This window comes from Tripterygium wilfordii, chromosome 23 (assembly GCF_013401445.1).
Source record: "Tripterygium wilfordii isolate XIE 37 chromosome 23, ASM1340144v1, whole genome shotgun sequence".
NCBI lineage: Eukaryota > Viridiplantae > Streptophyta > Magnoliopsida > Celastrales > Celastraceae > Tripterygium > Tripterygium wilfordii.
Genome location: NC_052254.1, coordinates 457,278 through 483,924, shown reverse-complemented (window position 1 = coordinate 483,924; position 26,647 = coordinate 457,278). Strand labels below are relative to the sequence as shown.

The 26,647-nt window shown below is 37.0% G+C and overlaps 4 protein-coding genes, 1 long non-coding RNA gene and 2 pseudogenes across 5 annotated transcripts; 4 read left to right on the top strand and 3 right to left on the bottom strand.

The window, feature by feature from the left end:
• Positions 1–606: 606 nt before the first annotated feature.
• LOC119992600 (myb-related protein 306-like) lies at positions 607–2,115 on the bottom strand. Its single transcript, XM_038839375.1, has 3 exons — positions 1,879–2,115; positions 1,649–1,778; positions 607–1,402 (listed from the first exon to the last, which is right to left on the bottom strand). Exons 1-3 carry the CDS (start codon positions 2,009–2,011, stop codon positions 694–696), a joined length of 972 nt encoding a protein of 323 aa, XP_038695303.1. The 5' UTR covers positions 2,012–2,115; the 3' UTR covers positions 607–693.
• Positions 2,116–3,532: 1,417 nt separating this feature from the next.
• Positions 3,533–5,293, top strand: LOC119992601 (60S ribosomal protein L34). The gene is made up of 4 exons (XM_038839376.1): positions 3,533–3,693; positions 3,792–3,871; positions 4,743–4,852; positions 4,953–5,293. Exons 1-4 carry the CDS (start codon positions 3,615–3,617, stop codon positions 5,044–5,046), a joined length of 363 nt encoding a protein of 120 aa, XP_038695304.1. The 5' UTR covers positions 3,533–3,614; the 3' UTR covers positions 5,047–5,293.
• A 311-nt stretch (positions 5,294–5,604) lies between these two features.
• Positions 5,605–7,373, bottom strand: LOC119992598 (protein FEZ-like). Its single transcript, XM_038839374.1, has 3 exons — positions 6,845–7,373; positions 6,434–6,735; positions 5,605–6,329 (listed from the first exon to the last, which is right to left on the bottom strand). Exons 1-3 carry the CDS (start codon positions 7,023–7,025, stop codon positions 5,625–5,627), a joined length of 1,188 nt encoding a protein of 395 aa, XP_038695302.1. The 5' UTR covers positions 7,026–7,373; the 3' UTR covers positions 5,605–5,624.
• Positions 7,374–12,524: 5,151 nt separating this feature from the next.
• On the top strand, positions 12,525–16,375 carry LOC119993016 (protease Do-like 8, chloroplastic). Its single transcript, XM_038839898.1, is given in 14 exon segments — positions 12,525–12,622; positions 12,861–12,991; positions 13,216–13,298; positions 13,419–13,517; positions 13,634–13,700; positions 14,194–14,215; positions 14,217–14,267; positions 14,399–14,465; positions 14,689–14,906; positions 15,026–15,093; positions 15,351–15,430; positions 15,527–15,613; positions 15,834–15,941; positions 16,031–16,375. Coding segments are annotated over 14 exon segments (1,302 nt in total). The 5' UTR covers positions 12,525–12,530; the 3' UTR covers positions 16,160–16,375.
• A 700-nt stretch (positions 16,376–17,075) lies between these two features.
• LOC119993648 lies at positions 17,076–19,209 on the top strand (annotated as a pseudogene).
• Positions 19,210–21,180: 1,971 nt separating this feature from the next.
• Positions 21,181–21,797, top strand: LOC119992575. The gene is made up of 2 exons (XR_005466409.1): positions 21,181–21,418; positions 21,528–21,797. It is a non-coding gene; the product is annotated as an uncharacterized LOC119992575 (long non-coding RNA).
• On the bottom strand, positions 21,763–23,657 carry LOC119992574 (annotated as a pseudogene).
• Between the last annotated feature and the right edge of the window lie 2,990 nt (positions 23,658–26,647).

Below are 26,647 nucleotides of genomic sequence, written 5' to 3'. Positions count from 1 at the left end.
TAATTTGTATATCATTTTCATGGACTTCAATTCATATGTCCTAAAGTCGAAAAAGCGAACTTTAGATAATGTTGACATTATATAACCCAAGAGAACAAATATGAAATATATATACACACCATTAACAACGCAGCGAAGCTATTATTTTCATTTTTAAGCAGCTAATGGATATATCTAATATAATTACAAACTACAAAAACACTTTCCTCTTATTGGCATATATATATTGACGCATATGTAACTATGTAAGGTATGCTATATCCTTATAGAGAATCTTACTGCCTTGGCTGGATATTTGATCGTCATAGTCTCATAGACATTCTTAATTAATCACAAGCGCTGGTCTCTTCTTTCCACATGCATAAATTAACGCCAATTAAATTTCAATTAATCAAGCCCACATTTTCCACTCTTTTTGACGTCCAAATTAAAGTTCCCAACAAAAGTAAAAAAGTCAAAAACTTTTAACCCTACATCACTTAACAATGAATATAATCTCATGTACTATGTAGACTACCACGAATAGCTCATGGTGCTCATCAATTTAGCTAATAATCCAAAATATAACATCAATATCAATAAAGTAACTAATTTATTGATCTCGAACAAAAATATTAATCATGTGATCCATCATATAAACATTTCCATTCTAGTGCTACTCATCATCAATGAAGCCACTAACATTATTCTCATCTAATTCCCCAAAAAAGATTTAACATTATTCTCATCAGATTTAATATCACTGAAGCAATCTTTCCCTTGTGAAGCAGCAGCTCCTTCATCAAAAAGCCACTTCTCTAGCAATGACAATGGTTCTTGGGAATTATTAATACTTGGCTTGCTTTCATCTTGGAAAATACTGGCCTCACCAGGAGATTGAGATTGTGAAAGATCAGAGTTTGAAGAGTCAAAAGACTCAAACCCATACAGTGCTGACTCAAAAGCCTCTGATAATTCCATCTCATTTTTCTCATCCTTGGTATAATTCGTCTTGGGATTCTTGTTTTTCTGTGAATATTGGTGATCATCAGTGACAATTGAGCTTGATGATTTTGGTGGGTCTTTCATCCACCCTTGAAGCAACTTTGCTATGTTTTCTGTGCTTGAAATGTATGTTGATGCTTGATGTTCCTGTCCTGCAGGTTGTTGGATGAATTCAGGGGACAAGGCCTCACTGAGAGCCTGCTTTGCCATTTGAATATCAGTTTGGAGCCTCCTCTCCCATTGTCCTCTAGAAACTGAATCTGGGTTTGTTAATGATGATGTTGTTGTTGATGATGATGATCCATCTCTAGAATGACCACCTTGATTCTTCTTAAGCTTCTTCTTCAAATGGGTATTCCAGTAGTTTTTAATGTCATTGTCTGTTCTCTCTGGAAGGTAGGAAGCTATTGCAGCCCATCTGTAACACACACACACATTCAGTGCCCCAAAATTAATTAGTAGTTATGATAGGATCACAGCAGCTCTTATCCCAGTTATTCTAACTCAAACAAGCAACTGGGATAACTGAGAAATCTACTGTTAAAATCTTTATCGATCATTTTCGATCAGCTAACTCTGCAGAGAAACCAATCTAGACCACTCAAGATAAACAATAACATATTACTTGAATCAAATTTTGGGTGAGAAAGATTGGATTTTGTACCTGTTGCCTAAAAGGGCTTGGAGATGGATGATAATTTTCTCTTCATGTCCTGTAAAATTCCCTCTCTTGATTCCTGGCCTTAGGTAATTAGTCCATCTAAGCCTGCAACTCTTGCTGCATCTAAGCAACCCTGCAAATCAAAACCCAAAATATTTAATAAACTGAACATATAATTCAATAAACTGACAAAAAAAACCCAGAAAAGCAGACTGATTAAGTAAACTAATTACCTGTGTTAGTGGGTACAGCTCTCCAATTGCCAGGACCATGTTGTTGAATGTAAGAAACCAGAATGATATCTTCTTCAGGAGTCCATGGCCCTTTTTTCACACCAATCTTGTCACAACAAGGTGGTCTACCCATCTTCTTCTCTTCTTTGTATTTTCAAAGTACGAGAAAAGAAAGCAAGAGAAGCATATCCAAAGTAGTCCAGTGGGTCTTCATATTATATAGAAAAAAAGTAGAGAGAGAAGGGACGCTGACCCAAGTGAGGATTGAGAGGGAATAGAGTCAAAAGATGACAGGAAGAGCATTTAGTGATAAGAGGAAAAACCCTAAAGTCAGCTCAGCTGGTGCTGCCAATAACTATTAAAACCGCGTGGCATTCAATGTGGGCTGCACTGGGGAAAAAGAAAGCAGCAATATCAAGTGTGAAGATTTAATGCTGCCATGAATAATGTGTTCTTTGAGCTAACATTTGGTGAAAAGAGGCAAAATCAAACTTGCTCTGCTGGTGCTTTTGACTTCTGTAGGTTTATCTTCAATAATTTATGACTAGTTAATGATGGTGAGAATTACTGAATTAGTATTGTTCAATCATGTTTAATTATGAACAATGCAGACGCGATCTCAATTGGTGTTATAAGACATCAATCGATCATTGCCATTTCTGAGGGATATCGAGATCTCTTTTTGAAGGAGAAGTCGAGATTTTTGATCTAGAATCATGATGTTGTTTGTTTGATTTTTTTTGTTCAATCTATATAACTTGACGTAGTTTGGTGGAGTATGATGTTGTTCGATGAGTGTCTAGTGATATTTGGTGTAATACGGTGTTGTTCGACAATGGCTATTATTTTCATTTTTCCTTTTGTGAGTTCTCCTACAATCCATCTTTAAATACGACATCGGTCCAGGGTTGACCATTATTTGTATTTGTATTTTTTAGTTTTATTGTAATCCATCTTCAAATACGGTGTCGTCCGAAGGTGACCATTATTTGTATTTGTATTTTTTAATTTTTATTATAATCAATTTTTATGATGATTCGAATGTCTTATAGACTCAAATTCACGTATCCTTTGGGTAAATGAATGCAATTCAGTCCAAGACCTTTTAAAAAATGCAAACGCAATCTCGTACGAGGCCACAAAAATGGAGAGAATTTAGAAAGAGAGATTCAGATACCTCCAAACATTAGATCTTTTAATGTGACGAGACATTATATTTATAGAGCTCTGACTCACGTGACCATAATTGCACGTGATTTGCTGAGCGGGATAGAAGTCTAGGCTTGAGCCTGTTTGGTGAAGCCATGGGTTTGTTATGTCTGTTGAGTCCTTGATTGGGCCTTGGGGCCTGTGAAGAAATCGTGGACTTGTGGAAGATACTCCAGGGCCTTGGGCCCTTGTTGGGTAGACTGAGGCTTGGGCCATCGGCCTGTCAAGAACCTGAAAAACATAGGATTAAAATGTTGAGGGTCGGTTTGATATAAAAGTAAAATTTAGGGGAAATTATAAATATATTAAAGAATTGGAACACTATTTGATAAATTTGAAAGTCTAACTGCCCTTTCTAATTAATCGTCGATCTCAGCCGTCCATCGAACTCAGAATAGTGTCCATTAGATCTAGGGTTCCATACTCGGAATATAAACCTTCGTCTCCTCAATCAGAGCCTTCTGTCGCAGCCTCCTTCAAGCTGCTGAGCAATTTGTCGACTTAGATAGAGAGAAGAAGAACTAAAAATGGTCCAAAGACTTACATATCGCAAGCGGCATAGCTACGCAACTAAGTCGAACCAGCACCGGGTCGTTAAAACCCCTGGTTTGTAATCCTAGTTTGATTGTTATAGTGGAGTTGTTGATTGGGTTGAGGTATGTATTTTAATATGTGATTGATCTTTGCCTGGACTTTGAATGAAGGTGGGAAATTGGTTTATCAGAGCACGAAGAAGAGAGCGAGTGGACCCAAATGTCCTGTCACTGGCAAGAGAATTCAAGGAGTATGTTTGCTTCCTTTACTCTGCATATGTGTTGTTTTGACTTAGTTTAGGTTTCATCCGTGTATGTTTGATTTCCTCTTCTGTATAATTCATACTTTTTGAAAAGATTAGGTCTTGATCTAGACTTTTAAAAATTCCCTTGATTGATTCAGTTGTTCTTTAGGAATGATTTCTAAGCTTGAGTGTACTAATGATTGTTACAATGCATCTTAAGAATCATGTGAATATTGTATTGGATCTGTATCTAAGATTCGTAAAGCATTCAGGAACACTTGCTTGGTCTAGAAATAGGTTCTGACCTCCTAATTAAGTTGCATCAGCATGTAGTTTAAAGGTTTTTCTTATTATTGCTATGAACAAATGCTTGTTTAGACGAGGCTTTTTCTTTCCTGTTATCAACATAATTCCAATTAGGGTTTGCATTCAAGATATGGCCTTTTGATTTAACAAGCTATATTGTAGATTATAGGAATCAAATGTTTCCTATATACATTGTGTAGATCAGGGTTTTAATGCCTGCATGTGGGTGGGTTGATCAGGGTCACAGTTTTAGTTCTGGTTTCTTATTTTGCTTTAGTTGTGATCGGCTTTTGTACTTGTTTCTACTGTAATATATTGAAATGCATATTGCTCTGCTTAAAAAGCAGGGACGTTAATGTTTGTGATTCTTAGTCTCTCTTAGTCCCCTTTAATTACCGTCATATTTCATTTTTCGATACTTTTGGTGATTTGGAGCGCTAAGTCATGTATTGATGTAACACAAGTGGCAAAGTTACAAGGTTTTTTTTTTTTGGTGTTTGTTTGAACATCGTCATGAATATAGATTTAGTGATGGTGGTGGTTATTCTGATGACATTTTACTTCTTTCCAGATTCCTCATTTGCGACCTGCTGAATACAAGAGGTCTAGATTGTCTAGGAACCGCAGGACTGTGAATCGTGCTTATGGTGGTGTTTTGTCTGGCAGTGCCGTTAGGGAGAGGTAGGCTACTTGCGCTGATAATATGTTTATTTTGGTTTTACAGTCTTTCAAGAGAAATTGTTAGCAATTTTTAAGAGATTTTGTTCTCATGCTCTTGTAGGATAATTCGAGCCTTCTTGGTGGAAGAGCAAAAGATTGTGAAGAAGGTCTTGAAGATTCAGAAGGCAAAGGAAAAGATAGCCTCAAAGAGCTGAAATGTGATTTAGGGGACAGCATTGCTTTAGATAAATTTTGTTTGTGGCTATGATGAAATCAGAAAATGGAGTTGTAATGCATCGAAAATTAGCTTGGTTGAAGATCAATCACTTGTACTTTGTTTTTTGAATTTTTCCTTCAGGTGCAAATTGTTTTGAGTATGTTGTTTTTATGATGACTTTTTGATTGTTAAGGTACATCACACATTATTGAATCTTCTATAATAGCCTAGTTTGTGTTCTATTTTTTCTGCTTGTATGCGACACTTTTACCATCTGGAGTTGTTAACTTGAGTAATGTAGAGTTGTTAACTTATGCTCACTTTCCCACTGTAAAGAGATTATGGATTCGAGTGGGGGAGTTGAGGTAATTGCTTGAAATAAAACCGTGAGGGGACAGTACTTTGAAAGCAAAAACGCATCACAACAATGATAATCCCTATACGGCTATGCGTCAAGTCGAATTCGGTGTTGCCCATTTTTTATCTGCTTCTAATTTAGTTCATTTTTTTTTCCTTTTAAGAACATAGGCAGAAGCAATTAAAAATGAGCAATGTCAAACTGAATTAAACATCTTTTTAAGCATAGCATTTGTTTGTGGAGTAAGAAGTAGACATATCACTAATACAAGGTGGTGAGTTAGAGTCCCAAGGCAAATCAAGTTTCCAGTCATTAGATACACCAGAAGGCAAACTGAAGGGGAATCCAGGAGATCCAAGTGTCCCCCACTGGTTAGTATCATGACTTTCACTTTGGTTCTTTCTCAAGCCTCCCTGATCCATAGTTCCTTGCATATTTTGGTGCATACTGATTGAGAAGCCATTGAACTGTTGAGGCCCTGAAAAATCTACGGTCTCTGAGCAGCCTTTACTGATATCCCCAACTAAGGCCTGGTTGAGTAGCATGGAAGAAGTGTCAACTGTACATTTGGTGGGCTCAGACTGCGAAAACATGAAACTATTTGGAAGCTCTCCGTTTGAGTTGGGGATTAGAGATGGTTTGTAGAATGTAGGATGAAGTGGTTTGTGTGAGAGGACGTCTAAAGCAGCGAAAGTCGCGGCAGATGCATGTTGTAATCCATTGTTGCTGCTAAATGGGATGACTGATCCGATTTCAGTTGTGCAAGATATGTTCTCTGAACTGAACTGAGGACAGTATCCCTCTTGATTAAGAACATCTGATCTTGGAACTTCTGCTGGAAACGGCGACACCCAGGAGAGCGAAAGTGCTCGTTGCGCCATTGAATTGGTTTTCTTGAATATCCTACAAATAGCCCAAGCATCCTGAAGTCCAGATTATCAGAACCTTTGATGTCAGAATTTTGTTGTTTATATGACAAACAAATATTGAAAAGAAATGTAAAAAAGACAAGTCAGTGTAGAATTACATTTGCAGGAAAGCTTTTGTCTAAGAGTTTCTTTGGTGGTGAAGGATCGCAGAGCGAAGGAAGTCGAAACTCATGCATCATCCAGTCAGTTTTGATCCCTTTAGCAGCTCTGCCTCTGTAGAACACAAGTGATTTTTTCAAACCAATGCATTTGGTGCCACCAGAGGAGTAAATCGGACGGTCTGTTCCGGTAGCCTTCCAAAATCCAGCTCCCGTGACTCTGTTTGGCCGCGCGCTGTTCCTGTATTTCCGGTCCCTCGGACAGTAGAAGTACCACTCCTTCTCCCCAGTAGGTGCCAGTTCTTATGAAAAACAAAGGAAGAGAAAAAATTAGTTGACGAAATAAAGAATGACCAAAAACTACTGCTGCAAATGGAACATGTTCTTAGTAGCAGAGATGAATAAACTTACTTGGAAGATCCCAGGGATCATATTTATAGATATCAACTTGCTTAATAAGCTCGATTGCAAGCTGACGCAGCTGTACTTTCCTCTTCAGGTAAAACCCAACAAGCTCTTCATCGGTCGGATGAAACCGGAACCCAGGAAGCATAACATCATCCACCTTATCTGCATCATGTTTTTCATCCATGGTTTCTCTTCCTTTCTCCCTTAAAACCCTTCTCTTTATGAGACTAAACAAGCACTAAAACTTATTAATGGAACAGTAGAGCAGGACCCAAGCTGTGAACCAGTACTAGTACTAGAAGATGAACCCTCAAGAAGGAAAAGAAGACAGTTTTCACTAAATTCAAAGCTTCCTTGAATTAATTGCTTCCTATGAAGGTGTCTGAACCCGAATCTTAGGCCGTCCTTTAAGGATGATGACTATGTTAAATGTGAAAATCAAGGTGACTTGGTAAGAATTTAAGCTACTCTGCAACCAAGGAAATTTAAACCAAGTCAAGGGAATGGTAACTCTCTTAATGAAGCCACTTCTTGAACCTTATGTGGGTTTCTGTACAAATATAAGGTCTCTCAAAGTGACTGCAAAATTAGAGCACTTGTTTTGTGGAATTTTGGGGTTTTCATCTTAATCTCCAATGGAAACCCATTATTCTATCTTTTATGTTCTAATAGGGTATAAACACAAAATGACAAATCAACCTTCATAGTGTTATAATATTTTGATTTTGTATTGTTTTGATAACCAAAAATGACGACATATAAGTTTGTCATTTGAATATTCGATATGGGTCTAAACTCGGGTCATTAGACTTGTACAATAGTGCGCATAGAAGTTTCTCACTAATAACAGATTCATGAATCCATACGATTTGACTTAGAGAGATTCATTACTAACCTATGATCGTATTGATTTTTGATTTTTTGTTTTAAATGATCTTTGTTTGAATTGGTTCTTTGGGAACTTGTGTAAGGGTGGACCAACTTGCAATAAATAATAAGATTATTTGATGAAATCTGATAGATTCTGAGACCCAATTGATTGGCCCCAAAGATGCGTCTTCTATTCCATTCTTTCTTGGACTTTCTATTCCATTCTTTATTCCTTTTTTCAGATGTGAACACATGACCTGTTAATGGAGTTTTTTTGGATTCTATTGGGATTCCTTAACTGTGAACAACCTTATACAGAACATTAATATACCAGTTGACCAATTAAAAAAAAACGTAAGTGGACATCTGCTTAATTGTTGAATGTAAGGGACAAGAAATTTAAAGATTTCCCTGTACATTAACAGACATGCGTAATTCGTGCACTACTACGTAGGTCTGATGAGTTTACTCAGTGAACACCCAAAAAATAGAAACTATGGTCCCATCGTAGTATCGTACACAAAAAAACTTTGTTAATAATAAATTATTTAAGGTTTATATAAAATATTTTCAATTTTCAATTTGTGGATTGTATTATATAAATTTTTTTTCCCTTAATAGAAACTTCACAACTTTCCTACAATACCAAGAGACAAAGTAGACAACTCCTTGGATTTTTAAAGTGGACGGTGGTCGCATAATTAAGCTCATGGTGCAATATTAGTTTCTAGAATATAATAATTAATACACTAATCCTAAGGCGTGCAATAAGTCAATCTTCTTGATCTCATGAACATTGAAATATGAGTTTTCCTCATTTTCAACATTTTATTGACAATACCGAGTAGCACCAAATTGAGTGCATGCTAAATTTGAATAGACATAACTGCCCATGTTTCATTGCATTTTGTATTGCGCAAATCAAGGGTACTTTTGGCTTTTTCTTCCTTCGATAAAACAACGTAACATATGATCTAGTGGTCATGGATGCTACCTAGATGTCGCACGTTCAATTTCTTGAAATAATCTCTCTACATTTTATGTGTGGTAAAATCTAAATACTTATTGTTTATCCCCGATTTCACTCACTGCGAAAGCTTTATATACGAGTATTGATAAAGAGCATATATACCATTCTCACTAGGCCAACTTATGCTTCTTATGATATCTTTCTTATGAGATCTTTGAGATAATATGGATCGATCAAAGTATAAAAGAATTTAGGTGGAACTTTTTTTGTTTATAATTATTTTATTCATATGCGTAAGCTTTATTAAGTTATGATTTTCTTTTATCAAGGAAGAGGGATGAGACTCAAACTTAGCGTTCGAGATTATATACGACTCAGTTCACCAACTAAACTAATTGGTGTTTGTTGATTAAGTTATGATGAAATTTTCAAATTAATTATAACAACTCCAAATTAAGATTGAAATCCACGAAACATAGCCCTCTTGTTTGAAACCCAAATATATCGTGTTCCTTCACCTAGGGTTTTGCAATCCATGAGTGCAATTCAAGTTTAGAAAAATGGAGTCAAATTTTTAAACCAAAGTTTTTCACTTCTCTTTCTTTGTGAACATTAATCTCCTAAAAATGATCATGTTCCCAATGTATAGAAACTTCATAATAATTAGGGTTATTGACTAATGCCCCATCAAGTGACCCCCTCTAATTTTTTTAAATGCATGTTTGAATATAGTATTCCGAATTAATTTAATTATTCCATCAATACAAATATTAGAGAAAATATAGATGCCCATTAATATATTAGAAATTAGGGTATGTTTGGTATGCTTGATTTTAATGCATTTTCTGAAAAACAAAAAATAATATTGAAAACACGTTTGGTTGCCTATTTTAGAAAACACATAAAACATAAAATAATCTAAAGTTTGGTTGCCTATTTATAAAACACATAAAACATAAAAGAATCTAAAATCAGTTGAAAACATAAAACAAAACATAAACATTTTTTCTGTTTTACATTTAAAAAAACAGAAAACAAACCAAACGGATCATCTCCTCTCGTTTCAATTAAAAGACTTGTTGTCAAGGTAGGGGTCAATGATAGCAGCTATGTGGACAAAATAGTTACAAATCACAATTTGTTAAAGAGATTCATTAATTATTATAAACCTAGCTTGTACAAGGTGATCTCAATTTTACTCAATCATATTCATATGTTTAATTAGGGCTAATCTCTTTGAAACCAATCTTAATTTGATATGACGTTTTTATGTCCAAATTTAAATATAAATGTCAAGCTAACGGTTAACTTACTATTCAAATCTTATCTTATTCACTAATGGCCTTAGCCCACTTGAGCAAATAAATACTCTTGCATTCATCAATCATATATAGTTGGGTTTTCAATCAATAATTAATTTCTAACTAAAAAATAACAACTAAACTTGTTTTTTCTTTATATATGTGATTGAGAAAGAAGAAAAATGGTGCAAATCCATGAAAAAGATTGGGTATGTTGTACTTTGACTATGAAGTTTTAGATTCTAATATATTCTAAAAGATTAGTATTCAAGGGTTGGAAGCAAAGATCATCAAAGACAACACGTAAAAATGATATATGAGTGTGTGTCGCAATCTCACATTTCTTTTATGTCAATTAATATAATTTAATTATTTTTGTGTGGATTAGTTTAGTTTAAACCCCATTACGATGGCCCATGCATTCTAAAATTAAAATGGTTGTCTAGCTCGCTTGCATAGTGAGCTACATTGCATGCACCTACCACCATTAAAGATGAGAAGATTAATTAACCAATCGAACTCACACACAAACATATTGATGGGACATTGGAGTCAAATATGAGCCTCTTATGAAATTCTTATCGTCCTTACGTCACCATATTCCATATATGCATGGAGGGGAAATTTTAAAAGAACATATCAAAGACAAAACAAGAATAAGTGATTATATATATATATATATAATATTTATTTTTAACCACAAATAAACCACCTTTAACCTTGCACTCTTAATATAACTACTTGAGAGTGAGAAAGCTTAAAGCACTCCATACTAAAAATATACTGAACTGATTTAAACGTCGAAGAAGTCTCCTGAAAACAAATTTAGGGCTCCTATAACTCAGGTTATCTACTATGTAGATCACCTTAGCAAATCCAAAGATACTTACTAATGTCAATTCTTGAGGGTCGAAGAAGTTTCTTGAAAACAAACTTCGGACTCGTATAACTCAGGTTATCTACTATATAAACCACCTTAGCAAATCCAAAGATGCCCACTAATGTCAATTCTATCACCTGCTACGTCACCGATGTCAAGCTAGTTTTGGGGAGGTCCATTATTTAGAGTCTCAAATCTCAATCAACTGTCTATAGATCCCTGCACGTAAGGTACCGGTGGGCCCGAAGGGGACGTTTAAAACTGTTTAGGGCTTAAACGAAAAGGCTCATATCTCTTACTCGGCCAAAACTGTGATTTGTGAAGCCCCAGACTGGGCCAGTTGTCTCGATCTAGAACCAATATGGGCCGAATCAGGGCGTTGCTGCCTATCTTCCTTCCTGAAGTGGGCCTCTAAAAGGTCTAAGAATTGGAAAACTTTAGTCACACCCCACCTTTTACTAAAGACACCCCAATTTGAGTTGACCATCCCTTGTAAAACTCAATTGACGGGGTGTCTTTAAAAATGGGGTGTGACTAAAGTTTTCCCTAAGAATTATGGCGGTTGGGCTTTCCAGAACAAGAACGGGCCAAGCCCAATATGATCTTTCAGTTCGCAAACGGCAAATCTTAATAAAGCCGAGTACCAACAGAACACTGAGAATAGCACAGAATACGAGCCTTTCGTTGCATAGCCTCTGGCGTCCACTACTTCAGCTTTCCCTCCATTTGTTCTCTCTAACAAAAACAAGTAAATTGCCTACCACTCTCTTCATTTTCAGGTACGTTTACTGCCTCAATCTTTTCGTCTCCCTTTGTCGATGATTCCGTTAATTTAAATCAGACGTGGTTACAATTTTATGCTTGTAGATGTTTGTTGTGAAGAGAACCACTAATGTCTCTCTTTAGAGTATGTACATAAAATATCCACGTTAGGGTTTCGTGTCGAACCGACGTTTCTGTTCTTTGGAAACTGGGTATTGTGGGAATGCCATTAATTCGTCTTCTGTTGTCGTTAAAGAACTTCAAATTTACTAAATTCACTCGTGGGATAGAGGAATTTTAGCTCTTTTTTTTGGGTATATGTTGCTTAACTTGATGAGTGTAGTACATCTGATTAAGAAATGTTGGAGCTAGAACAGAACTATATAGCATAGGTTTTGTGGGAAGTGTCAATGCAATTGGTGATGGGATCATAATTCTGCTGAAATTAGTGTTTGTGACAACGATTGAATTGGAACATGGTAGTGTAGGTGGTGAACTGGTGATGGGACTGCAGGCTCGAGCAGATTGCACTGCACAATCCTTCATGATGCAATGGAGAATGGAAATCTCAAATTATAGATTAGACTATGCAACAAATATGTTCAGCTGCTCTGAGGGTTGACATTTGATTTCTAACCAAATTCGAACGCCCTATACCTTATTGTCAATGTCTGTTACACCTCATACTTGGAGACCTTATCTACTGGTCTTGCAATTGCTGCTCCTTATTAGGCATATTCCAAATTTGTGCCTTCATATGCTACTTGAGTTCTCATGTATTGTTTTGCTTGTCATTCTGCTAAACTTTTACAAGGTACTAAAAGCATATCAAATACACATGCAGATGTTAGCTTGCAACTCTTTGTCATTACCATCTCATGGTATAAGCATCCCAGAAATTTTTTCATGGGTCGGCGAAGGCTTTTGTGCTCAATCTCTGCTCCCTCTAGTGATTCTTCCACTGATGATACTTCTTCCCTACGTGTTCTCGTTCTACGGTATTCAGTTCAATCCTTTTCTGTCAGTGATTAGTGCAAATCTTTTAATTTTTATCAGCCGGATCTGCTCCAAAAAAATTTTTGCTTTAAAATTGATAATATGTACTTCGCATGGGTAAAATTTATATCTATCTAAACAACTCCTGTTTATAGTGTATTTTTCATTGGCGGCGTTGTATGTTTTCTCTTTGTTTCTCTTTATATTGATTCTTGGTCATTTTTCCTTTGTTGTTTTTAGAACTTTAAGAAATTGTGCCAAAGATTTCAATGGAAAAGTACGTGAAAAGAGTACGCTGGTGATGAGTAGGCGAATGTTACTGACAAGCTCCCTCATGTATTTGTGTTATCACGATTCAACCTATTTATCAGGTCCACACAATAAGCTTTGTGTTAAGGCTTTTACTTGATAACTTCTCCTTTTTTTTGACCAATTATGTTGTGACTATGGTAATTGGTAAAATTGCTTTTCACTACTTAGGCTGCACTAGTTGTTTATCAAATAAAGCAGCTGGCTTCATCTTGATTATTGAGTAGCCTACGCCTTTGTACTTCTAAATCTTTTCTCTTATTATGCAATAAGTGTGTATATACAGCCCAAGCACTAGGCGATTCATCTGTCACCGTTGAAGATGTAACTCCTCCAGTTTTTCCTTCAGGGGCACTCTTCTCTACTGAGGTTTGTCTCAAAAATTAGAACTGATCATCCAGATTAAAAACTGAATTCGAGTGCTCTGTATCAGTTTCAGACTCATTGTAATGCGTATATGAGGTTGTAATAATGCATTACAATTTGCAGGAAAGAATTGTCCAACTTTTTGAGAAGAATACATACTCCGTCGTCAACATTTTTGATGTAACATTGCGCCCTCAGCTTAATGTCACTGGTGTAGTTGAGGTACTTTTGCCCTTGAGATCTGATATAATTTTTTGATCCTGTTTACCTACAAAGCCAAATATGCTTTAATTGTGTCAACATTTCAAACTAATTATTCATGTTATACCTATTGGCAGATTCCAGAAGGAAATGGGTCTGGAGTAGTCTGGGATAAACAGGGGCACATTGTAACAAATTATCATGGTAAGAGCTATTGAAGGATATATGAGAAAATATGCTAATATGAAGGTTAGTTGAGAAAATGATGTTCTCTGTCAAGCGATGTTCCAGTCATGTTATGGAGTCCACAGCCAGTCATGTTATAGAGTCCACAGCTAGTACCCAAATGAAATATGTCACTCGTCCACCTGTTGATTGTCATCAACGTTGCATGTAATTGAATTCTCTTCTCAGGGAATAGGATGCTGTTTATTTCCTTCTACACCTTTGATATTCTATTGAGCCTTACTCAGGATCAATACCCGCCTTTAGGTTACATGAGCTTCTGACATTCTTTTGCATGACTTCTTTTCTTGTGTGTTGCTTTGAGTCATTGGAATTTTGGCATGATATTCTCATAAATTATCTTGTTAATGGTGTAGTGTCATTATTAAAGTTTCAGCATTAGTTACTGTGATTAAGTTTACCGCCTGTGTTGTGAAATTCGAAGTTCACTGTTTTTGTTAATGTTGCACAGTGATTGGTAATGCCCTTTCAAGAATCCAAGCCCTGGACAAGTGTTGCTCGAGTTAGTATTCTAGCTTCAGAAGGGTGAGATTTGCAGTGCTTGAAGCCATACTGCTAAACGGCATTCTTTTGCATTAAATAGTTGACCTAGTGAGACACATTTGTGTTTCTATAATTTCCAACTTTAATCTGATCTTTTGATAGTTTTCTCAAAGGTTGCAAAAGGATTTTGAGGGTAAGTTGATTGGCGCTGATCGTGCTAAGACCTTGCCGTATTTGAAGGCAAGTCTTTGTTATTTTTTCTTTCAGCGTGAAATTCCCTTAGTAATTAGTGCTCTTTTGTGAATAACACGCAAATTCTGCACTTGTTTTGTGTTGGTGTTTGTTTGGCCTTGCTGATTTTCTAAGCAGTCAGTAGATGCAACTTTAGTTTGGTGTTTTACTATCTAGAGTTGTGGTTTTTTTGTGCAGGTATTGATGTTTTTAAGTTTTTAACATATGCTAGGTAGAAGCCCCTGAAGAGTTGTTGAGAGCGACTAAGGTTGGGCAATCTTCTACTGTAAGAGTTGGGCAGCAGTGTTTAGCCATTGGGAATCCATTTGGCTTTGATCATACTCTCACTGTTGGGGTTATTAGTGGATTGAATAGAGACATCTCTAGTCAAACAGGAGTGACAATAGGTGGTGGAATTCAAACAGATGCGGCCATTAACCCTGGTAACAGGTTAGTCTGGGAATTGCTCCTGTTGATAAGTACTTATCTACAGTTTCTACACTGTTCTTTAAATGCTGCTCAGTTACAAGTGAACAAAAAATTCCTAATATTTCTTATAATAATGGCAGTGGAGGCCCTCTACTGGACTCGAAAGGAACTTTGATTGGGATTAATACGGCAATATTCACGCAGACAGGTGTTATTTGCTTAACATGATTTGAAAGGAAATATATGTGTAGGCTGATAGTTAAAGTATTCATTTCTTTAGCCCTTCTAATGGAATTGCTTATATAAATGGTCAGTACAATTTGCTTTGCTTTTATTTGCTTGTTTGCGCACTGTATTAGTACATGAATAAAGACTACTTCCAACTCCATATATGCCGATAGATAAATCTTGTAAAAACTATTTTGCTATGTGTTTGCATTGTTACTCTTGCTCTTGGTTTGACAGGGACATCAGCAGGAGTTGGCTTTGCCATCCCATCCTCAACTGTGCTCAAGATTGTTCCACAATTGATCCAGCTTGGTAAAGTAAGTCCATTGCAATTTTTTGGTGTGGTAAAAAAAATCTCTTTATGGACTGCTGTTTACAAATGGGTTTTTTTTTTAATTATTATTTCCTCTTAGGTTGTTCGAGCTGGTTTAAATGTTGATATTGCTCCTGATGTGGTTGCAAATCAGCTTAATGTTCGGAATGGGGCTCTTGTCCTGCTGGTAATGTGGCCCTAAGAGTTATGAGTGTAACCATCTATAACCTCATAGATTGTTGCTTTCAGATCCTTTATCATCATCATCATCTGAACTTTAGATCTTATAATCTCATTTCTTATTCTATCTTTTCTCGGGTGCCACACATCCTATAACATTCTCTCCTAATCCTAATTGTTTTTTAATTTTTACGCTAGTTGTCTAAGTGCAATACGTCTTACTGTAGGTTCCCGGGAATAGCCTTGCTGCAAAGGTTGGGCTACTACCCACCACAAGGGGCTTTGCTGGAAATATTGTCCTTGGAGACATCATAATTGCAGTTGACAACAAACCTGTAAGCTTTCTATTTCTGCAACTGATTCGTCTTCTGGTAAGCGGTAAGAATGAATATTGTTGATTAATTTCGTGATCTTCTTTTAACAGGTTAAAAGCAAAGCAGAGTTGTACAAAGTGTTGGACGACTATAGTGTTGGAGACAAAGTATTATTAAAGATCAAGAGAGGCAGTGAGACTCTGGAACTGCCCATTAAGCTAGAGGAAAAGAGCTCTTGATGAAATCTTTCAACATTTCCTTGCTAATTTTCTACTTCTGTGAGGAAAGACTGATGGTCAAAAGTTTTGAGGGAGCTGGTATATGATTCTATTTCTGCGTTTCTTTCTTTTCCAGATATGTTCGAATGGAATTTTGGATCTTAAATTGTCCTTGGAAGCCATATATGCCCAACTATCTCCTATACCAACTTCCATGTATTGAGGTTATATTATACTTCTCCATTATTTTACTTTTCACATTTGTGCATCATTTTTGGTTTGTCTTGAAGCAAATCAGCAATGCTATTTTGACAACGTGCTGAGTTTTGACTACTCTGTCATCATATGAGAAATTTTTGTGTATGCGGAACCGATTTTTGTGTATGCGGATCTAACGGTTTGAGTTTATGCTTATATCATATGTGATTGTGAAGGATAAATTTGTATGATTTCATAACCTGAAATTTAAACATTATTTTTTTTTCATCAACTTTCGGACTCTTGGCCGGGCATGGGATTTTGAATTACTTCTTGGGCTGAGCTTGGCCCAAAATTTGTACGAAAGCTAGGATCGAGCTGGGCCCAAGCAACCTAAAAAGTTGTAATTACCAAGTAGAAAGCCCGGCCCGGCCCGGGGTTTGATCAGGTTTGGATAGAGGCCACCAGGCCTAAAATGGTAAGTAGCCCAGATACGGGCTTTTAATATGGGGTCCCAGATATGGGCTTTTAATGTGAATCTGGGCCATATGGATTTTCAGTGTTTGGGCTTACTAGGCTTTAATTTCAGCCCAGTTTTGGCCTTCAACAGTGCGATCGGCCGTTAGGGTTTTAGCCTTTAGGGTTCCGTCTATAAAGCGGTGCATCATCAAGTTCCGCGTTCTGGCTTTTCTTTCCGTGCATTCCTGCTCTCGCTAATTGAGGAGAAGCGGACGCAGCCATGGTGCACGTTGTTTTCTACAGAAACTGTAAGATCTGCTCCTTCAGTCTTTTTATCTGCTAATTCCAGTTTCGATTTTTCTTTCCTCTGTATATATCATTTATACATGCTTAGAGATGTCCGTATTTGCACTGTGTTGATGGAACTGTTGTTCCCATAATCGATATCGTGAGCTAGCATTGAAGGTGTATGAATCTTGTAGCTTTAATTTCGTCTTGATCTATACGCTTAAGTCAGAAGATATCAAGATTGTTTATTTATTTTTCATATTTTCGTAGAAATTTGACTGTTATGTTGAGATGACCTCCCTCTGAATAGTTTCAATATACGTACCTGGCATGCCTTTTATCGTATTCTTTAAAAATTGTGTTTAAAATGCTTTTTGATGATAGATCCCAAGTGTAAACATGTTTCAGATGCTTCTTTGAGTTTGCTTTATGAACATTAATATGTGATCTTGTTTGTTTTCAGATGGGAAGACTTTTAAGAAGCGCGTCGTCCTTATGAGAAGGAACGTCTGGATGCGGAGCTGAAGCTTGTTGGAGAATATGGGCTCCGTTGTAAGAGGGAGTTGTGGAGGGTTCAGTATGCACTGAGCCGTATCCGTAATGCTGCAAGAATGCCTTCTTACCCTAGATGAGAAAAACTCACGCCGTATCTTTGAGGGTGTGAAGCTCTTCTTCGCAGGATGAACAGATATGGGCTCCTGGATGAAAGTCAGAACAAGCTTGATTATGTCTTGGCCCTTACTGTTGAGAGCTTCCTTGAGCGCCGCCTTCAAACACTTGTGTTCAAGTCTGGCATGGCAAAGTCAATTCACCATGCCCGTGTGCTCATTAGGCAACGACATATCAGGTACAATCCGTGGTTACCATATCTTATATTTGTTATTTTGCATATATGTTTTGTTACTGGTCTAGTAATTCCATGTTAGACAACCGTTGCTGTAAATCTGATCTCACTTTTCTGAGTCTGACATTATGGGTTTTTGTGAATTGCTCCCTTCGTAATTTGAGTATTCATTAGTTGGTGGTAGTATGTCGGATGGCTGGCTTTGTGTTCATTGGTTATTTGTTTTCAACCAATGCATTAGTTAATTCTAAATGGCTCCATTAACATTAGAGCTTGTCTTTTTTAGCTGATTACTATGTTCATGATATTCTTGAATTGACAGACTTTTTCATACTATGACATTTGAGACTGTATGTTGGAATTGGATTTGGTTAATTTCAGAATCCGGAGTGGATATTTAATTTTTGTTTTAGGAATTTTAGAACATTATAATGTGGAATTGGATTTGGTTAATTCCAGAATCCAGAGTGGATATATAACTTTTGTTTAGGAATTTTTAGAACATTATAACGTTGGAATTGGATTTGGTTAATTCCAGAATCCAGAGTGGATATTTAACTTTTGTTTAGGAATTTTAGATCATTATCTTTGGTTTCGGGGATAGTATTGGGATCCTCAGTCCTATAAAGGTGTGGTGGTATCTGTTGGTTGTTGGGATGTGTATTCTTGGTTTAATGGTGATAGTCTTCAGATTCCTTAGGACTGCATTTGCTAATTAGTAAACCTTACCGTTGATGTTAAAATGTGTTTAGCTTCATCCAAAATGTGATTTTGAATGAAAAAAAAAATCCTTGGAAATTATGCAAATTTATATGACATGAGCTTCTGCTTATTGAATGAGTTTTACTCTGTTCTCGTCAGGGTGGGGAGACAGGTTGTCAACATACCATCTTTCCATGGTGAGGCTTGATTCCCAGAAGCACATTGACTTCTCTCTGACAAGTCCATTCGGAGGTGGGCCGCGCAGGTAGAGTGAAGAGAAAGAACATGAAGGCTGCAGCCAAGAAAGCTTCTGGAGGAGACGGCGATGAAGATGACGAGGAGTAAACATGAAGGCTACTGCCAATCAAGGGTGATATGGGATAGAGACGGATCATGATATGATGAGGGGTGAACATTAGGCTAGTAACAGGCCTAGAAACATGGTTTCATTTGTGGTTTTTTATGGTGACTGCCATTTTAATTTTGTAGTGGATATTTTATGCGTCTTCTTTTGTTTGTCAATTGTGGATTGAATTACCAACTATATGCTGTTTGAGCCAAGTATGCTATCTATCTTTTTAATGAAGAGATTTGATGATCCCCTTAGCAGGTGACATTTATATGCGGTTAAACAGGGGACAAATAGGTTGGTTGGTTGGTTGGTTCCCTGAATTCCAAATTAGCCATTTCCACGTTTGCTTCAACCCTATACAGATTTATATACTTTGTGCGGTTCTGCTTTCTTTTTTGGTTTGCTTATAGCCATCTGTTCTTCAATGTACGTCAATTCCCAACCTGGACTCCCGTGGCCACTACATGTGAAATCCATATGCCAAGTGGATACAAGCAGCTCCATGAATTAAAGAAAGCTGATAAGTAGAAAATTGCAATCTTATCAGACTTGATTACATTCCTTTCAAACAAAATTTGATGTAGACACTAACCCAACTTTTATTTTGATTTTTTAGATGGGTCTTTTAGACCATTGATATAAATTTAAAGGGAAAGACTATTCTCACCTCCTCTATTTTAGTTTTCCCACCCCTAAATCATCCATTAATCATTGAATTTCAATATTTTATTATTAATTACATCTAATTTAATATTTTGATCAATCATTGAATTTCAATATTTTATTATTAATTTACGTTATGATTTGATATTTGATTCTTTCGTTTGTGATTTGACATGTAATTCACATTACAAAAATTAATTTTTTAAACCCTATAATTAGTTTTCTCATCCCCATAATTAATTAAAATAAATTTATTACATCACATCAATGCAGGTTGATGGGTATATTTAATGTATGCTACAAGTTATTATCTATATGGATTGACCCATTTGTTTTGCGGAATCATATCTGTATTTAAACCACTAAATCATAATAGGAGGTATCGGGTAACCATCTATCAATGACAACTGAACGAAGTTATTACTACTCACAAATCCTATTGTGATATTAATTTTTGCATCTGCGTTCTATACCCTCCACCTCGACATGAATATATTATTATCACAATAGGATTTGTGAATGGTAATGATTTTGTTCAGTTAGTATTGACAGATGGTTATCAAATTCCTCCTATTTTAGTACATGTCACAAGGGTCCTTACTTTCAGTGATAATCGAACTTAGGACTAGGGCTATTGAGAAAATAATCTTAACCGACCGATAACCAAATTATCAATCAGTTATTTTCATAAAAAAATTACACATTTCTTTAATACTATCGATCGATAACCAACCATCGGTTTCGATTAACTTTTATGTCAAAAATCAATTGTAACCAACTGCTTACACTCCCACGTAGGACTTTCTAAGTTGGTTCGGTTTGGTCGTTATTCATCATTCACCTTAGCCTATCACCCGGGTGGTTTACGACCGAGATATTTATGACATTGGATATTGAATACAACCAAACGTGGTCTCATCTTTATTTATTCAATGTCCCAATAATTTATGTTTTGATGGTAGGGACTCTAAAAATATCTGTTTGAAACTTCAGTCATAGTGATATTGACATGGCAGTCACGTAGTGACGTGGCAACTATTCCCAGTAGAACGGTAACGGATTTTAGTCCGTTTAAATTAATACGGTCTTCGAGTTCGTCTTCTATTCGCCACATGTCCTACCGGTCAACACGTGATTACTGATGATATCGTTTTTCCTCCGTCTATTGCCACGTGTCCACCACGTAACGACGGAAGTATGCTGCAACACGCATGCATCATATACCTTCCACTTATTATGTGTATAAGTACACGAGCTCCTCTCTCTGTGCTTCGTCATTTTTGTTCTTCAAGATTTAAATCAAGATGATTGTGAAGAGTGTGAGAGCGACTCAAGATCGAGTCTCTGATCATGATCAGATTAAGAAGCCGGGGGAGGAGCTGTATTCTCCCAAGACAGTCATTGATTCGGGTGAATTCGGAGAAAAGAAGGAGGTGTTGAAGTCGTGGACGGAGGCTGAGGCGGATATGGAGAGCGGAGGATCATCTGAGGAGGTTGAGTCACCGAAATCGGTGGCGATAAGGGGGAGGGAGGAGAGGGAAGGTGCGTAGTCAGGTGGTGAAAATCATAGAGGAGGATTCACATCTTGGAGAGGATATCCGAGAGGGTCTAAGTGCCAAGGATAGGATTGGCGCTGGATTTTGTAATGATAATCGATCTGTGAGGAGGCCGGTGTTGGATTTTGTTATTTTGTCAAGGCCGATCTTGCCTAGCTCGCCTCTGGGCGGCAAGACTTCCCCTTAAGGCCTTGCACTGAGAATTTATCTCCACCGCGGTTCGTTCTCTACTGTGATTCTTCGTTAACAGAATTCGCCCTCCACGCGGGTTCTTTGCATGTCTCGATGTTTGATATTTATGCTTTTGTCTTTTGATTACTTTGGCAGGTTACAGTTGTTGCCTACTATCAGACGAAGTGAGGGGAGAGGTCGAGTAGAGTTGCAGAGAGGCGTTGGCTTCTTTTCAAGTTTCTTTCTTTAGAAGTTTGCGAATTAAGACCATGAGACAGGGAGTTTCTTTGAGAAACCCCCATCTTCTGTAGAGTCAATAAAAACTAATACGAGATTGACATGAATATCTTAGGCAAACTGGAAAAAAGCAAATGAATTTGAGTCAGATGGGTACTGTAATTAACTGCCATAACCTATCATTTCATAGAGGATTCTATATATTTTTGTCAAGAAGTAACAAAGGCAAAACAGATGACCAATTGAGTCCATTGGCAGAACACTAAAGTTTCAGTTTCAATTCAGAGAGATAATCTATCAAAATCAGTATTCATCACCTTCTTCATCATCATCCTCCCCATCACCAGTCTCCAGTCCAACTTCCTCATAATCCTTCTCCAGAGCAGCTAAGTCCTCCCTTGCCTCTGAAAACTCACCTTCCTCCATACCCTCACCAACATACCAATGCACGAACGCCCTCTTCGCGTACATCAAATCAAACTTATGATCAATCCTCGAAAACACCTCAGCGACACTAGTCGAGTTTGAAATCATACAAACAGCCCTCTGCACTTTAGCCAAGTCGCCTCCAGGAACAACAGTTGGCGCTTGGTAATTGATTCCACACTTGAACCCAGTTGGGGACCAGTCGACAAATTGTATAGTCCTCTTCGTCTTAATTGTTGCCACAGCTGCATTCACATCTTTCGGAACTACATCTCCTCTGTACATCAAACAACAGGCCATGTATTTCCCATGTCGCGGGTCGCATTTTGCCATCATTGAAGAAGGCTCGAATGCGCTGTTGGTTATTTCTGCCACGGAGAGTTTGTTCATGGTAGGCCTTTTCTGCTGAAATTACAGGGGCATATGAAGAAAGCATGAAGTGGATTCGAGGGTATGGGACCAAATTTGTTTGAAACTCTGTTATGTCCACGTTCAATGCTCCATCGAATCGCAGTGAAGTAGTCAGTGAAGAAATCACCTGAACACAAAACCCAATTCAAATTGAATAAGACATTGTAAGCAAAACAGAGGGAAAACCCACAATTTCAGTTCGATTCACAATTTAGTGATACCTGAGAAACCAAACGGTTGAGATTGGTGTAGGTAGGTCGTTCAATGTCGAGAGATTTACGGCAGATATCGTAGATGGCCTCATTATCAAGCAGCACACTCACATCGGTGTGCTCGAGAAGGGAGTGAGTGGACAAGACACTGTTGTAAGGCTCAACAACCGATGTGGACACTTGAGGGGAAGGATAGACGGTGAAACCAAGTTTCGATTTTTTTCCATAATCGACTGATAGCCTCTCCAGCAACAGAGACCCCAAACCAGACCCTGTTCCACCTCCAACAGCATGAAAACCAGAAACCCCTGAAGCCCAGTACAGTTATCTGCTAGCTTCCTGATCCTGTCCAGGCATAGATCCACAATCTCCTTTCCAACTGCTCCAAACAAACGAAAAAAATCCCAAAATTGTTAACCAAATTTGAAACTAAACTAGCAGAGTGAAGAACTTAAGTTCCAGATTAAGCCCTAATTTCTTACTTGTGTAGTGGCCTCTGGCAAAATTGTTGGCGGCGTCTTCTTTGCCGCTAATGAGTTGTTCAGGGTGGAACAACTGACGATATGCCCCCCGTCCTCACCTCATCAATGACAGTTGGTTCCAGATCCAAGAACACGGCACGAGGAACATGTTTTCCGGCACCAGTTTCACTGAAGAAAGTGTTGAAGGCATCGTCTCCGCCCCCAACAGTTTTGTCACTTGGCATCTGCCCATCGGGCTGAAGAAACACAAAATCACGTAAAGTTAATTAGTGCCCAATAAAATATAGCTATATATAATGGGATTGATTGAGAGTTTCTGTGCAGAAGGGACTCACCTGGATTCCATGTTCAAGGCAGTAAAGCTCCCAACAGGAGTTGCCGACTTGAATTCCAGCTTGACCGATGTGGATTGAGATGCACTCTCTCATTTTTATCTGATTTCAGCTAGTGGTGGTGTAGAGATTGAATGAGTGCTAAGAATCAAAGGGAAATTTGAAAGAGAATTGTAAGAGAGAAGAGCAGGACTATCTATTCTATATAAAGGGGGAGAGATTAGATAGCTGTTTGTAACGGCTAAAAATGTGGGAATTGGAAGTTTTCGAAATTTGAAAAATCAGAACGTTTGTCGGATCCAGCAAATGTTACCGTTGTTGCAAATTTGAAATTTGAATCTGAATTGAAAGGCGCAAGGTGGGCTACTGGACTTAGTTATGTGGGCTGGGAGGCCCATTATATTCTGGACGCAAGCAATTATTACTTTATTAGCCTCTCTTTCGAACGCCCAGCTAAGTTTGTGAAATTTCCTAATAACACTCATAACGAACGAGACCCGAAGGCTCCCCCACCTTTTTGGGCCTAAAAACAGTCCACTTTCTTCTATGAGTAATCCAGTATGCTATCAAGTTGGGCCTCCTGTTATTGCTTGAACACTACTAAATTTGCATATCACCATGATATAAAACTAAGACAAACATTTTTTTTTTTTTTACCGAGAACTACATTATTTTTTTTTTTGGATATTCGATATGAACTTAAACTCGGGTCGTTAGGCCTGCACGTACACAAATTTTTTTCACTTGACGACATGATAAATTAGGTCAAAACCCAACTGTATTGCTTCACAATCTATGCAACTCATTTGCACTCATGAAAGTGTCAATAAGAAGGAGACCACATGTCAAAAGGCAACCTTATTTCCTGCTTCAAATCATCATTATTCCCAGTTGCAAAGAAAGTAATAGTAATCAATTAGCTTTGACAGCAATGGCTAACCATATTAGTGGCTGTATAATCACATATTATTACTACTTGAGGACCCAACATTGGTCAAGCTTGGTCTACCAAACTTTTACATGCACAAATATGAATTTAAATTTGAAGAACATGTTTAGCTAATAAGGTGGTGTTCCCAAATCACTAAATTTATGTACATACGAATGGCACTTTATGTAATATGGTTGTTAGGGCGAAATACAGATGAAGATCAACGTATGTGTTCAACGTAAGATATTGTCTATTTTATTTCATGAAACGATCTCGCCTCCCCCATTTGAACCCATGATCTTTTGGAGGTGAGAAAATGAATATCTTGCATATACATCGATCATCGTCCGTATTCCACCCCAACAATGGCTTCCATCAAGAAGTCATATTCCTATCATTTTTATGACATGGGTGTAAGGCCATTTTGGGTTTTGGGATCATATATCCATCCCATATCAAGCTTGTATCAATCACAAATGATGATAATGGAGATTAGGTGGAACTTCAAATTTCTACATTTCTTATACCACATAAAGTGGATATCAAAACACCCAAAAGGTATGGTCCGTAATCTTCTTGAATCCCCGAATCCAAGCTAATAGCATGGTCCATGACTAGCTTTCTGCTGCCTAATACTTTAATCTCTTAATTTACTATTGTTTTATTATTTTATATAAAATTATAAAATAATAAAACTATAAAAAGTATATATAACACTAAAGATGACCTAATAACCACATATCTCTAGAAGCATATCACATGCTTGAATAGTACTTAATATTAATGGAGCATAAATAAGGACTAAAATGGTTCACCAAAACAGATTCCATTGTCCCAAAAAGGACCTACAACACAACCAAAGCCAATTCATCAATTCATCAATTTACTTAATTACTATTCTTTAGGATCTAAATATTAGATAACTAGTAATTAATTTTTTTAAAAAAAAATTACAACATTTTCCCCTATTTTGGGGAACCATAAGGGGCCAAATGAACACACACAAGCACAATAAGTGTCTAAAGGATTCGCCGACCATTATATTCTCATTGGCTTAACTTTTTATAAATTCATTTTTTTTTATAATTACTTGATTAATAAATTGGACCAAAATGTGTTGATTTTTATAATAGGGGTTTGAGGGGGTTTGGAAAAAAAAAATAATAAGTAAAGTTTGAAAATTTTGATGGGATGGGTTAACTTGGTATGCTATGGATAGGTAGAGTACTTACATAGCACACATATAGAGTCATTTATCATGTGTAATTATGATAATGATTCATGATTAATCATTGTCATTGTTTAGGCTTGATACAAGGGCCTATATATCACTTTAGGCATGTAAAGCTAATCTTTGTGGGTTTGGAGATAAACTGACCAACCATCAATAGTAAGTACTCCATTTCAAAGATAAGTTGTAAAATATGAATGGTAATTTTACGGTTTAAGGTTCAGGGCTTGTATAGATATAGGGTAAGAAGACCATTCTACATAACGTATTAGTCCCATTATATATTAGCTTTATACGGGCTTGAAATTGTAACCTCCAAAAATACAAATATAATTGATACCCCTAAATCATTAACTAGAAGAATTTTGTCCCCCTCAACTACAAACGTCCTTATCTTTTTTTATTATTTTTTTATAACCAAAGAATCATCCAGTCTAACATATCATTCAGATGGTTGATAAACCCTAACCGCAAACTTATCCCTTATCTTAAAGTACGCCTCATCAAACCTAAATCAATTGTAATTGCAACTTGGATGTGACTTTGGCCACACCTGGTATCAGAATGTGATAACCGAAGAACCATCCAGTCTAACATATCATTCGGACAATTGATTAACGCTAACCGCAAACTTGTCCCTTATCCTAAAGTGCGCCTCATCAAGCCTAAATCAATTGCAACTTTCCTCATCAGGCCTAAATCAATTGCAAATTGGATGTGACTTTGGCCACACCTGGTAACAGAATAATGTCTTTCGAGGATTATTTTTAGTAATGCATATATGTTCATGATATATCGACTTCATTTCCATTGTATATTTGAAATACAAGTCTATATCTGTATATTTTTCTCTTTTGTCTACATAGATAGATACGAAATACTACATAAGTTGATGATAATAAAGGAATTGAAGTGAATGAATTTAAGCTTCATTTTGATTGAATTTGTCACCCCACCAACTCCCAAACTAACATGCCATATTTTGGAAACTTTGTATTTGTCACAAACCTCCTT

Bases quoted from the DNA above. Each gene is read 5' to 3' on its own strand.
- LOC119992601 (XM_038839376.1), top strand. From the start codon at position 3,615: ATGGTCCAAAGACTTACATATCGCAAGCGGCATAGCTACGCAACTAAG. The intron at 3,694-3,791 runs GTTTGTAATCCT...CTTTGAATGAAG, and splicing joins CCGGGTCGTTAAAACCCCTG to GTGGGAAATTGGTTTATCAG. The intron at 4,853-4,952 runs GTAGGCTACTTG...ATGCTCTTGTAG, and splicing joins GGCAGTGCCGTTAGGGAGAG to GATAATTCGAGCCTTCTTGG.
- LOC119992600 (XM_038839375.1), bottom strand. From the start codon at position 2,011: ATGGGTAGACCACCTTGTTGTGACAAGATTGGTGTGAAAAAAGGGCCA. The intron at 1,779-1,878 runs GTAATTAGTTTA...TTTGATTTGCAG, and splicing joins AGCTGTACCCACTAACACAG to GGTTGCTTAGATGCAGCAAG. The intron at 1,403-1,648 runs GTACAAAATCCA...TGTGTGTTACAG, and splicing joins CAAGCCCTTTTAGGCAACAG to ATGGGCTGCAATAGCTTCCT.
- LOC119992598 (XM_038839374.1), bottom strand. From the start codon at position 7,025: ATGGATGAAAAACATGATGCAGATAAGGTGGATGATGTTATGCTTCCT. The intron at 6,736-6,844 runs GTAAGTTTATTC...GTTTTTCATAAG, and splicing joins TGATCCCTGGGATCTTCCAA to AACTGGCACCTACTGGGGAG. The intron at 6,330-6,433 runs GTAATTCTACAC...TCTGGACTTCAG, and splicing joins ACAAAAGCTTTCCTGCAAAT to GATGCTTGGGCTATTTGTAG.